Raw genomic sequence first — 13950 nt, 5'->3', positions numbered from 1 at the left:
TATGATGTAGTACAAAGAGCATGGGCTTTGAAGTTAGAGAAAGCTGAGTTTCATGTCATTCAATTATTCATTTGTTTGGCAAATATTCCACAGTCCTGTTGGCCATGGGAGATACTTTAGAGGGTGCTATGGCACTCAGCCCATTCTCCAAGAACCCTCTTCTTCTCCCACTGGGGTGAGCCCTAGCAGTCAAGTTAGTACTATGGAACACCACACCCCATTATCACCACAATCAGTGCAGCAAAGCTAGATTGATTAAGTCCTCTTTCCTAGGAATTTGGAATTGGTATGCAGCAGATATACCCACTTTGGGGCTGGAACAGGCAGATACTCAGATATGGAGCCATTGTCTTCTTGCATGTATGTGAAGAAGCAAAGAAAATTGGCAGGTAGGGAGAATAGATTGAAGTCGGAGGACAGAGAGAAGCAAAGATAGAAAACCATATCTTCAGAGAAAGAGCCTGAGATAATGGTTGCCCTGGTTTTGTCAACCTTGGAGGGCCAATTGCATTTTTGCTCTTGGGTTTTGGAGATAACCTGGTGTCTTTATAATAAACTTTTTTCCCTCAAAATTATTATAGATAGGTTTACATTTCTTGCAACCAAAAAAGTTCTAAGATATCTACCTCATGTGGTTATGGGGATTAAATGAGATGAGGTATTTCAAACATCTAAAATCAGTGCCTCCAAAAATGTATATAGCACCCCATGTGTTCTGAGCATCAAAGGTATCAATTCTTTGTATTTCTTTTTTGGAATAACAAGCCTATTTTGCTGTCAGTATTTTTACAAGTTTTTCCTCATTTCGGTTTTTTCTTCTCTAAGTGCTATTCTGTTCATGGTTTAGTGCTGATAAATTTGTGTTTGTGTTTTCCTGTGTTTTGTTTTGAAGTTTTTGTTCCTTGAAGGATTGAGTTCATCATACTCCTCAGTTCATGATACACCATCATTGTGCCTGCAGGGAAAAACCCTCTTGTTTTATGTCTTTATTTCTTTATTCCATCTTTACATTCTATCTCCACTCCCATTCTTCCCCAACAATAGGCAATTTTCTGATGTGTTTAGTGTGTATATTTCTGTTTAAATGTGTTCTTAGAAAATAGTTATTATTTGGTAGGCATGTATTTTTAAATGTATTCCAAAGCTACTGAGTTATAGGTCTCATTCTGTGTCTTATGTTTTTCACTAAGCACTGTTTTTCATCTCCATCCATCTTGCCATATGCTAACATTTAATCTGTTCTTTCACACTGATGCCATGGTGTGCATTTGCCATGTTGTACTTCTCCACTACTCCAGTGATGAACACCCACATTGCCCCAGCTCCACTTCACTACAAATAACTCTGCAATGAACATCCTCTTATTAGCCCCCTTCTGAACTTATAAAGAATTTGTTTTATGTTACTTAAGAGAGAGATTACAGGGTTATAGGGTATGAATCTATTTAATGTGTCCAAGTAATGCCAGCTTGCTTTCCAGAAGTGGTGAAACCAATCTTGTAGCAGATTTCCACATCCCTGACATCTGTAACTCTCTAGATTTCTAATTTTTGCTGGTGTGATAGGTGTAAACTAATATATTATTGTTGGTTCAATGTGCTTTTGATTATTGATGGTTTTGATCAAATTTCTATATGCATACTAGCTTTTTCCTATTTTTTAAATTGCCTATTGATATCTTTTGCACCTTTTTTTTTCTATCTGGTTGCTGTTCATTTGTAGGAGATCCATATCTATTCTAGGCTATTATATCCTTGTCAGTTTTAGACAAAGCAAATGGTTTCTTATTCTGCCATCTACCTATTAGCTTTGTCCATGTTGGCCTTTGTAGAACATAAATCTTTATTTTGTAATCAAATCCCCCAGTTTTTGCCTTATAGTTTGTGCATTTGAAAGTATTGAAATATATGGACTACTCTCTTAGTTATGCCTACTCTCTGCCTGACATCTCTAAATCTGAGTTCATTGGCAAGGTCCCTGTGATCATTCATTCCAGTCCTCTTCATTGGACTCCAAAGCAATTGTACTGACTAAATTTTATTCTTAAGAGAACGCCATCTTCTTTGAGCCTTTTCCCCCTATAGAGTTGCAGGCTATAAAAATCATACCTTCTAGTTACTTGAAGTCAGGCTTCCAGTAGCCCTGGACTACCTCTTACCTTACTTCTTTGGCTATCAGGAAGAACCAAAATGCAATAGTTATTTTCAATATTTTCCTCACCCTCATTTCACCAATCAATTCCATCTTTGTGGGTCAGAATCTGACCCGGAATCATCTTTCCTCTGCCATCTTCTTCCTTCTGAAGGATTCTATTACATTAAATCAACTTCCCCTCACTTCTGGAACTTCTTTGTGCCAGTTTCATAATTTGTTCCTGGCATCTATAATCCAGTTCATCTGTTTTGGTGGAATCTAGCACATTTTTACAATAATATTGCTTCTTTTCCTCTCCTTTACCTTCACCTAAATAATTCATTTCCTGTTTCCACTCTCAAGGATATAAAATCCCATAAGACTGTCTTCATGATGTAAAGTGCTACTCTTTTATCATTTTCTTTGTTTTTTATTGTATTCCTCCGCTTACTTTCTTATGTCTCTTTCCTTCTTCCATTCCCTACACTTTTTCTTCCTCTTTTCCTTTCTGAATTTTATAAATACTAAGAGCAGGGGCTGACTTTCTGTAGATCACAGCAAAGAAGCTGCTTATGTTCCCACATATATGTGGTGTGTATCACATGACTGCCAGTTCCTTTCCAGCTGCACATCAGATCCCAATTGTTTATTTGGAACAATGTACCGCACCTTTTCTCACTGCCGTGTCCCAGACATGAGTCCCACCCTACCAAGTTTCTTTATATCTGTGAGAATTTATTTTTCTCATTGTACGAAATCTCAAGTTCTATTTGTATATTACCTGTACTTTGTGCACTGGTGTAGAGGCCATAAGTATTTTTCCCCAACCTCTTTCTACTTACTTTTTCCAGAGAAGTATGAGATGCCAGCTCAGCTACTGCTTTTCTTCCAATGTTGCACTTGATGTCCTCTGTAGTATAAATTTTTGTGGGTTTTCTCAGCATTTCTTTACTTTTGTCCTCTCCATTTTACCTTGTTTCCCCCACCCCTTGGCCCGCATCACACACATACACACCATTTCCATTTTAAAATTGAAGTACCGTTAATTCAGTTGACAATGCTCAAAGAAAACAGATTTTTCCTTCAATATTCTGAGAAGTACTCTCTCCCGATTTGAGAGCACATCATTCCCTTATCATTAGACTATGAGAAACTTAAGGGCAGAGACCATGACTTCTTAGAGTCTGCCCCAGTGCCTACCACCTTCCATGATACATAGTAGGCAGTTGGTAAATACTTGTTGGCAAATTGACTCAGTCATGGTTTCCTTCTTGGGTGTCTTTTTCCTTCATGCTTATAAGAATTATTTACCTGCTCTAAAGGAATGTTGACTTGCCCTTTTTATTATTGAAGCTGAACCACCAGTTAGTATATTATAACTACTAATAGCAGAGATGGGGCACCTGGGTGGCTCAGTCAGTTGAGAATCCTACTTCAGCTTAGGTCATGATCTTGTGGTTCATGGGTTTGAGCCTGCTTCAGATTCTTTGTCTCCATCTCTCTCTGTCCCTCCCCCACCTCAAAAAACAAATAAACATTAAAAAAGAATTACTTGTAGCAGAGAAAGGTACAGTACCATTTAATGGGTTAAAAAAACAACACTGATCTATATAATTTAGACAGAGTTCTGGTTCTGATATTGTCATTAACTATGCAACCTTGGGTATGTCATCTCATCTATTTCTTTAGTTATATGCAATGGCATCATATATTCACTGCAGGAGACTACACTTTTTTATAACGTGCTTGGAGTAGAATAAAATAAATTTCTCTCATCCAGGCACTAAATGGGAGAGAAACTATTTTTCTCAAAATAAGAGAAAGAATTTGCTTGTTACTCTGGAGCAGGCAGGAGGAAGAAGAGAGTAAAGGAAGGATAGGGTAGAGGAGCCTGTGAAAGGCATAAACTCCTCAATGGGAACTCTCCTTGTGATCACTTCTCCCTCATCTTTTTTTATTCAAGTCTACAGTAAAAATTTTTCAGTGCCTAGTAAGGTTATATTTGTTATTGAAACCAGTGAAAGGGCTGTTTTATGTGTCCCAGAGCTGATAAGAAGTCAAACTGAGGCAGCTTGCATGGACTCGGGATTGTGGATGCAGAAAGAAGCAAAAGCAAAATAAACCATAAGACGCTACAGGCATGTATGGAATCCTGTGGAATTCCCAGATTTTGGCATTTGAATTTGGACCAAATTTAATCAGATCTCTAAGGGACATAGCAGTCTCTTCAGACATCTGAGTTATACATAAAATGGTTATATCGGGGTGCCTGGGTGGCTCAGTCAGTTGATCATCCAACCCTTGATTTTGGCTCAGGTCATGATCCCAGCATCATGGGAATGAGCCCCACATTGGGCTCCATGCTAAGCATGGACTTAAGACTCTCTCTTTCTCTCTCTCTCACCCTCTCTCTCCCTCCACTCCTCTCCCCTGCTCATGTTTGTGCTCTCTCTCTCTTTCTCTAAAATAAAATAAAAATAACACATAAATAAATAAAATGGCTATATGATCATCACTAAGATTTCTTTCAGCAGTAACACTTTTGAAGATTCTAAGAGATGGGGACATTTTTTTTATTACCAGTTCTAAAATTCTGTATTTTTTTAATTCTATATTTAAGGCTCAAACATTTATTTCTGATTATAAGGAAGTTCCCATGCTACTGATCTCATCAATTCCAAATATACTTCCCACTCCCCCATTTTAACACTTCTGAAATGGGATGTGTCTCATAATCAGTAATCAATGTCAGCTTACAATTACTGTTGGCCAAGCAGCAGTCATGACATTGTTGTCATTGCCTACACATGCCTGGGCCTAGTTGTTATTCTAGGTGGTATGACTGGAAATCTACAACCCCTTGATGTTTCAGTTAATTGACCATTCAAGGACCATTTGAAGGAATATTAGTTCTGGTTGTTGTCTGAAAATATTCCTTGAACACTTTCTGGCAAGATCAAAAAGTTCCAGCTTTAAAACTTGCAGAATAGATTTTTTTGGCCTGGAATAAATTGCCAGAGACGATAGGGAAGCTCTCTTTTTAAGAAATGCTGCTTCACTAACACTCAAAATGACCCAGAGAATATAATGTTTGGAAAAATAACAGACATCAACAACCTTGAGTCAAAAGTGATTCAGAAGTGTCAGACTCAATATGAAGAAATTATAAGAATTCCATAATGACTTTAAATTATATTTGTGTGCTTTGGAGTGATACAAAAAAAAAAACCCCATCTCTTTCTAAATAAGTCTTTCTAAATAAACTTTTTAAACAGAATAAAATTTTTAAATAAAATTGATAAAGCACAGTGAATGTTTAATTGGCAGTGTTTTTTTTCTTTCTTAATGGCACCTAAAATAATTATGTGTCACAATTGATGATGCCTTAAAGTCAATAACATATGGTAAATACTTAAGAGAATATAAAAATTAGAAAGAAGTTCCGGCCCTCAAGATATTCATAATCTGGAAGGGGGAATAACAAGCACATAAATAACAGAAGTGAGTAAATAAACAATAGAAGTAAGGAAAATATAATAATTATCCCCAAAAGAAGTACCAACAGAAAGATTTGGATATTCATGGGGTGCCTGGGTGGCTCAGTCAGTTAAGCTTCTGACTTCAACTCAGGTCATGATCTCATGGTTTGTGGGTTCAAGCCCTGAGTCCAGCTCTGTTCTGACAGCTTGGAGCCTGGAGCCTGCTTGGGATTCTGTGTCTCCCTTTCTCTCTGCTCCCCTGCTCATGCTCTGTCTGCCTCTCTCTCTCAAAAAAAAAAAATAAACATTTTTAAAAGTTTAAAATAAAAGATTTAGATATTTAAAGGAGGAAGAGATCACATTAGGAAAGACTCCATGAAGGAAGTAGCATTTGAGAAGGACCTCAAAAAACTGGTAGGATTCCAACTGGCAGAGACAGAATGGAGCAGGAAGAGTAAAGAGAATGAGCAAAGAATCAGATGTGGGAAAGTGGGAATTTCTGGGGAATGGTAAATAACTTATTTTGACTACAGGGTTTGTTTAACCTTTTCGTTTTATAGGTCTCTTTAAGAATTGGATGAAAGCAATGAATTGAATTCCTAGAAATAAAAGCACAAATTAATAATCAAAAAGTTTTACATACCCCTTCTGGGGACTTAACCATTTGCAGGTAGCATAAGAGAGAGAAGAGGGAAAAGCAGCCTTCCCAGACCCCATGAGAAGCTGGTACAGGTGACCAAGGCTGCAGAAATCCCTTTTCTAGAGGAGAGATTTGCATCTGACTGCACTTAGGAAGAATGACTAAGAGAAATGGAATCAAGGGCCAGGAGGGACTCGTCCAGTCTACTCATCCAAAGATTAAAAGAACTGGGATACCCTTGGGAATCATTTCTAGCTGACTGGATGATACAGACTTCCAAAGATGGAATGTTGGCTAGAAAGCGTACCTGGGAAATAAATGTATGGGTTAAAAAAAAGTATGCCAGGGTCTTATCCAAGGGGACCTTGACTCCCTACAACCACTGGATTTTATACTTAATTCAGGAAGTAATAGGGACATGATGTAGATTTCTGAGGAGGATAAATGTTCAGAGCTGTGGTTTAGGAAGACTTACCTTCAGGATTATAGGTATGTGAGAGGCCAGGGGAGACCAGTTAGGAGTTTATTGCAGTTGGTTTTTATATTGTTCAAATACATTCTATTTATTCAGCTTCCCCTGCCACCCACTATTTGGCAAAGAGCCAGGCCTTTAGTAAGCATTTGGTAGAGCTTGCTGAATTGAAAGCCATAAATTCAGAGGGTCTCCTTGTAATGTCCCTATTCCTCGCCAGGTGGCACCATGACAGCATTATTTACAGAGCCGACTTCCTTCCACAAGCACAGTGCTTCCAAGCAGAAAGGCTGTGCTTCTGTGAGGGAATTTACCTTCTGGGGACAATCTAGAAGTTGGGGGGAAGTGGTAGTTGGGATAAAAGATTCAAGAATACTCCTTTTGTACTTCTATATAATTTCTTACTGTCACAGAGTATTTTGGCTGAATTTCTATCCCTAGGCATGTACCTGTGGAAAGGTGCCTAGGAAAACCTGCCTTTGCAAAGATGCAGTTTTCTGTCTTGCGAGAAGTATAAAATTGAGTATATAGGGGAAAGAACTGTTTCTTAGTTCTGGGAAAACTTCTAAGTGAGCCATTTCATTAAACATATCAAGCAGAGACCATAGTCTGTGGTAACACATAAAAATGCATATTTATGTTGGAGGCCATTTTGCATCTCTTATAAAAATAAGTATTGGGGTGCCTCGGTGGCTCAGTCAATTAAGCATCCAAGTTGATTTCAGCTCAGGTCATGATCTCCCAGTTCGTGGGATAGAGTCCAGCATCAGGTTTTGCACTGACAGTGCAGAGCCTGCTTGGGATTCCCTCTCTCCCTCTCTCTCTGCCCCTCCTCCGCTCACATGCCCGTGCTCTCTCGTGCTTGCTCTCTCTTAAAACAAATCAACACTTAAAAATAACAATAATTATTTCTCTAGAACAGAATTTAGTTGTACCAGGCTCAAGTTGTACCTTATTTCTATGAAGTTGTAGGTCTTTTCATTTTGAGATTAAGAACTAACTCTGAGAGGGGCGCCTGGGTGGCTCAGTCGGTTAAGCGTCCGACTTCAGCTCAGGTCATGATCTCACGGTCCGTGAGTTCGAGCCCCGCGTCAGGCTCTGGGCTGATGGCTCAGAGCCTGGAGCCTGCTTCAGATTCTGTGTCTCCCTCTCTCTCTGCCCCTCCCCCGTTCATGCTGTGTCTCTCTCTGTCTCAAAAATAAATAAACGTTAAAAAAAAAAAAAAAAAAGAACTAACTCTGAGAGATTTCCCTTAGAAATCAACATCCGAAGCAACAGAGTTATGGTGAGTTACATGCAGTGCCATGTTAGGCCCCGACATAAAGTGCAGCACAAAGCTTTGGGGGGACAGGGTGCATCTCCTCACCTTTACACATCAGCAGTGCTCTGGCAAACTCCCAAGTATGAGAAGACTTGGAAATAATGGGAGACAGGATTCTTAGCACATTTTAATGTGTGTTGATATAATTTGAACTTGTTGCATAGGTGGTGAATAATCAGATTTATGTGAAGATTTCAATTCAAAGTAGGAAATACTCTGGAGGTCCCAGGAGGCAAAGGTGCAATACAGTACCAGTTCGGCAGGGTAATTTCTTCTTTGGTATTTTTCAAGTTAAAAAGCCTCATTATTCTTTAGCTCAGTGATTCTTTTTTACTTAATTCTTACCTTTAAGAATTACATTGAAACAACAGATATCTCTAAGGAATATTGATACTTACAGAATTTTGCATTCAATTTCAAGAAGCTGTGTCCTGGCGAAGTTCAACAGGGACCCTGTCCATGAGTCCCAGGTTAGGAATCTCACCTGAATCTCACTCATCAGGAGCTTCCCAAAGGAGAAATGCAAGAGGAGGATAGGGAATAGGGAGAAATAAGATGATGGGAGAACAACTGTGCTGCCCCCCCCCTAGGAGATGCTGGTGCAGGTGACTTTAAAAAGCTGAAGGACTGTTTTTTTCTGGGGGAGATTTTAATCTGGACTTGGGAGGAATAGCTGGAGAACTTTTAGGAGGCCCAGGGCTAAGGGACTTATGACATGTTTAGGACAGTGGGCATAGGAAGGAGAACTGAAATGGAGCCAAACGGTAAAGAGCTCAACCAGACCTATAGAGCCTAATGGGCTAAACTGCTTGTGATTCCTGTCAGACTCTGCAGAATCTGAGCCACAGGACACAGGAAAGAGGCACAAGAATGAAGCCATGGTGGGGAATACCCGGGAGCATTGGCTCCTTCCTCTCAAGAAGCAGGTCCAGAAGGCCATCTTCTCAGTGCCATCATTATGTTATCGTCCACTAGACTCTGATGAGAGCCACTAACCAAAACTTGAACTTCCATTTCTTATTCTGAGAAGATGAAAAGAGACCAAACCTAATGCTATTTCCTTTTCAGGACTCTGAGACTCTTGACTGGGGAAATAAGGGGCCTGAAGATCTAAATAACAGAGCAATTAACACAGCAGTTCCAATTTAGGGTTCTTTAAGTCAGAAGACCTGGGTTTAAGTCCTTGTTCTTAAAGCCAGCTAAGCTAAGCCAAGCACTAGCTGTGTGACCTTGAGAAAGTCTTGGCGTCTGTTTCTGAAACTGTTAAGTGAGAATAAAAATAGTGCTTACTTCTTGTTGGAGATAAAAGTGAACAGTGTCTGGCACACTGTAAATGCTCAATAGGTGACAGATGTTATTGTTATTGGTGTTGAATGCTGGAACTATAACAGGAAACTATCTCCCAGCCTTTGGGGATAGTTCCCCACAAATATGCTTCAGCTACCCTCTCTAGGGCCCCAGCACACGATCCCCAACCACTGAACAACCCACAGCTTCCTCTGGTTATCCTATGTATACAGGGCTGGCCCCGAAAATCTTTTTGGCCCGTAACTGCATGACATTTATGATGAGGCCCATATCACCCCAGGAATCTCATCATACGCCTTTATATGATTCTCCTGAAAGTTAAAGAGTTCATTAGACAGGGAAGGATTATATAAAAAGAGAGCTTCTAGCACCTTCTCAAGGTAGTTTTGTTTTCCCAGAGGAGCCAGTCACTACCATCCCCATCCCAAGAAAACTATAAAAAAAACTAACATTTGCACAAGAATTTCTACAGGTCTAACAACTTCTTGTCCCCATTTTACACACGCAGAAATTAAGTCTCAAGCAGTAAACCAAGTCTCAAACAGTCATTCAGTGTTGGAACTGAAATTCAAACCCAGATCTGTGATTCCAGTGCTCTTTCAACCTCTCCACAGCAACCAGTAGCAAGAACACACACACACACACACACACACACACACACACACACACACACACACACACCATGCACACCACACACACACACACACAGAGCATTCCAACTCATTCTTCTCCCAAATTTGTTTGGGACAGCCTTGGGAAATTCCATTGCCCAAGGGAGCAGACTATAGCTGATGTCAGTCTAAGCTCCACGGGGAATACCTTACCAGCGGTCTCCACTAGAGGCCTGAGGCAGTTATTTGTGGTTTCTTTTGTGATGTGTCACTCTACTCCCAGAGATCCCGGGCAATCCCTCCCAAACAATACCCACAATACCCCATCCTTAACCCTCCCATGGAACAGGTGTCATGCCTGCCATTCCAGGACTCAGATTTGGAAGTCATCTCCCAGGGACCAGGTGCTTCACTGAAAAGAAGTCACTTGCACACCTGGAGTTCAGCTACTAAAAACTGCTGTTAGTTTGGGAGTCTCAACACATACCCTCTCCTTCTCCCCTGTCCAGCTTGAGTTCAAAGTCCAGGATGGAAGGGAAAGTAGGTTGAGTTGGCAGTGCGTGTCCTGACCAGTGCAGGGTCAGTCAACTCCTTGGAACTGGAGGTAAGGAGAGAGGAGGGAAGGCATGGCTTGTGCAGTCCCAACTAAGCCCTGGTCCATGTAACGGGCCCAGAAGCCCCACCCTGACATCCCCCTAGTACCAGTCAGCAAAGAGGGGAGATGACGCCTCTTTATTAAGGTTAACACCAAGGAAAGCATTGAGAAGGAATACACAGTGGAGGAGAAAGGGCACACAAAGTCACTACTCAAGGAGGTGGAAGGGAGGCACATCAGTTAAGAACCTCAGGACAGCCACATGCTCCATGCCCTGGTTGTGAGGGAAAAGAGGAAAGGAGAGGGGAAAGCGCCATGATAGCCTGGGGCTCACAGAAGGGTCTGAAGCCCCCTGAACCTAACACCAGAGCCACAAGCCCTGCCCCTCAGGGCTCACACACTACTGCACGAGTCGACATATGTAACACACACAAGACATTATGGAGGCAACACCGAGAGGCAGCGGGCAGGGACAAATTGACAGGAAAAGGAACTGAAGTTAAGCAGGTGTAGCCAGGAGAGAGACAGTTTTTGGCTGCAGCCTCCAAGAGTCCCTCAAACGTCCCCTAAATCTGGGCTGCTGCTGAGCACCCCCAAGTCTCTGCCTGTGTACTGGGCTCTTTGTTCTCTAAGCCCCAGTGAGTGGATAAAGCAATCCCAGATGAAGTCAGTGACAAGGCAGGATCCGCTCTGCATGCAAAAATCCTAGAAGTTGAGCTATTATGTCTTCATGCACATTCATAGCCAGCTCCTCCCAGCCCAGGGGCCCTTGGAACCCCATTCACTTAGATTCCTAGGGCTGCAGTTCCCTCCTCAAGCTTCCTTTACCAATCAGCAGCCGCAGAGATCTGTGAGGGGGAGAGGCTTCTGCAGAGCGCTGAATATCTTGGATTTCAGCAGAAGGGTAAATTTTCTGTTGCCAGAACAGAATACCCTCAATTCCTTAGTTTCTAGGTAAATCGTTAAGAGATTATTTGCCATAGTCCTAGATAAGTCCTTTTTCAGAATAGAAAAAGCAGAATTTTATTTACACAATTCAGGGGTTCTCCTGTTGGCCGGGGAGGGGGAATGGTCAGGGTAGGGGGTGGAAGGGAGTCCAGAGATGGGCGCTTCCTCTCCCGGAACCTCACCTTTCCGCAGTTTGCTACGTCTCCCTCGGTTGGGCAGAAGGGATTCTTGACGCTCCCAAAGTCCTTCACCCTATAAATCCTTCCTCGAGGGAGTCTCTCTGCCTGACCCACATGAGCAGCGGTCGGAGTGAAGCATGCTGCACCGCACCGTTCAGTCCCCTCGCGTCATGCACTCGGAAACCCAAAGCCAGCCCGGGAAAGTAGTGCCCCCTCGGAGTCCCCTCACAGAGAGGCCTCGCCCTCCAGCTGCAGCAGGGTAATGTCGGGCAGATCGAGGGGCTCCACAAGTGGCCCGTCCCCCCCAAGGAGACCAGCACAGGGGCTCTCGGGGCGCTCACAGTGACTAGTGGGTGTGGCGGAGCTGGGCATCTCCTTCTCCTCTTCTTCATCGTCGTCCTCGTCCTCAGGATCTCGACCCAGCAAACCGCTGTCCCCGATCCCAGGCGAAGGGGTCTCCGGCTCTTGGCGGGCACCCGGGAAGCTCCCCTTGCCGCCGACCACGCCCAGACCGCCCTGGCGGGGCGCCGTGGTCATAATCTGGCACATGGAGACGATGGCCCGCTGGTTGGCGCACACGTCGTCCGAGAGCACCTGGATGTGCGAGGCCTGCTCGTCCAGGGCCCCCCGCATGGCCCTCACGTCCTCAAACAGGGCCTGCAGCTGGGCCTTCAGGTGCTCCATCAGTTCCTTCATGCCGCCGTTGTACTCCCCGGAGATCACGTCCCCCACGGCCGGCACGGTGGACACCTCCAGAGGTGCCGGCATGTCGCCGCCGTCCTTGGTCATGATCTCCAGCAGACCGTCCTCCATTGAATGGCAGAAGCGGGCGGTGGCGGCTCTGGGTCCGGTCCAGCCCGGCCTCCGGGGTTGGGGGGTGAGGTGGGGGAGAGGGACGAGGAAGGGGGAGAGGTCCCCGGAGGGGCGGGGAGGAACCGAGGGCAGAGGAGGCTCCCGAGAGGGCAGGGAGCCGACGTGAGGAGACGAGTCCCGGGCGGAGGGCGCGGGCAGGATCGGGGGAGGCCGGAAAGAGCCGGCGGGACGAGGACCCGGCGAGAGTCCCGGGCCGGCGACTCTCCGGCTTGCCCCGGGGCGAAAGCGCCCAGACCTGCCTCGCCTCCCGAACTGCGCCTGTGTCAGCGCCGCTCTCCCGGCGCCACGAGCTGCGAGGACCCGCGGGTTCTCTGGGTCACAGAAGCGCTCGCGGAGGGGCCCGGGCGGAGGCCAGCAGCGGGTACCGCTCGGGAATACCCCCGGCCATTAACGGGCAGCGCCCGCGAGTGTGCTTGGAGTGGCAGGGGCGGGTCTCCCGGCCTCGCCGCGGATGCTCCCCTGTTTCCAAGGCGACGCACGGCACGTAAATGACGTGTGTCTCCATGGCAACCAGGAAGTAGGGAAGAAAAGGAAGGATGGTTGCGAAGCTGCAGTGGGGCTCGGGAGTCGGAACGGGCGGGTGGGGCAGGAGGGGAGGGGACGCCGCAGTGGCCTCCGCTGAGTGGAGAGAGCGTGTGGCTGCGATGTTTAATCGGGAAGCATGAGAGAGCAGTTTGCTGCATGAAACCCCAGGTCGGGGAGACATCGTCCCTCCCCCCGTCTGGGTGCTAGACCCTGAGCGCGACCGCCTTGGAAGGATTTTCACCCACCCGCAATCCTTTCTCAGAGGACGGCGCCAGAGCCGGGTCCTGCTTCTGTGTCCTCCAGCCGTCCGCAGGAGAGCAGAGAGGGTGGAGAGGCCGACGCTGGTCCCAGACTGGAACTGGGGCGCCGCGGCGCCCCGGCGGTGCAGAGGGTGGGGAGGGCACTACGCAGGGTGTCTGTCGCCTTTCCCTCCGGCTCCTGCAGTGAATCAGCCCTCGCCTCGTGGTTAGCACAGAAGCTAAGAAAGGGTGGGATTCCCTCCCGTCTGAGATGAGCCCCAACCGTTCCTACGCACTGGGAGTTTCTGCAGGATGGTGGGGCAAAGTACTTAAGTTTTGAGAACGAAAGCTCCATAAGGGCAGAGATTTTGTGTCTCCGCGCCCTCAACCGTGGAGTCCCCAGCACCGAAAATAGTGCCTGGCACGTAGTAAGTAAATGCTCTCTGTGTATGTTGAACGAATATTTAAACAAGAACCACCATGCCCCCGTTCCCTCATCCAGAACTCCACAACCCACACAGAGTTGAGTTTAGGAGACCTGAATTCAATTTTGTTTCTGCCATTTAATTCAGAAGCCTTGGATAAATAATTTTCCTGATCTGTTAGGGCATTGGACTGGGTAGTCTA

At 44.8% G+C, this 13950-nt stretch overlaps 1 protein-coding gene across 1 annotated transcript; it reads right to left on the bottom strand.

Moving 5' to 3' along the window:
• Window positions 1-10677: 10677 nt before the first annotated feature.
• Window positions 10678-13011, bottom strand: CCDC184 (coiled-coil domain containing 184). The gene has a single exon (XM_042946369.1). The coding sequence runs from the start codon at window positions 12497-12499 to the stop codon at window positions 11912-11914; it is 588 nt and encodes a 195-aa protein (XP_042802303.1). The 5' UTR covers window positions 12500-13011; the 3' UTR covers window positions 10678-11911.
• Between the last annotated feature and the right edge of the window lie 939 nt (window positions 13012-13950).

The sequence above is a fragment of the Panthera leo genome, chromosome B4, assembly GCF_018350215.1.
Source record: "Panthera leo isolate Ple1 chromosome B4, P.leo_Ple1_pat1.1, whole genome shotgun sequence".
NCBI lineage: Eukaryota > Metazoa > Chordata > Mammalia > Carnivora > Felidae > Panthera > Panthera leo.
This window is presented reverse-complemented; position numbering and strand designations above follow the sequence as displayed.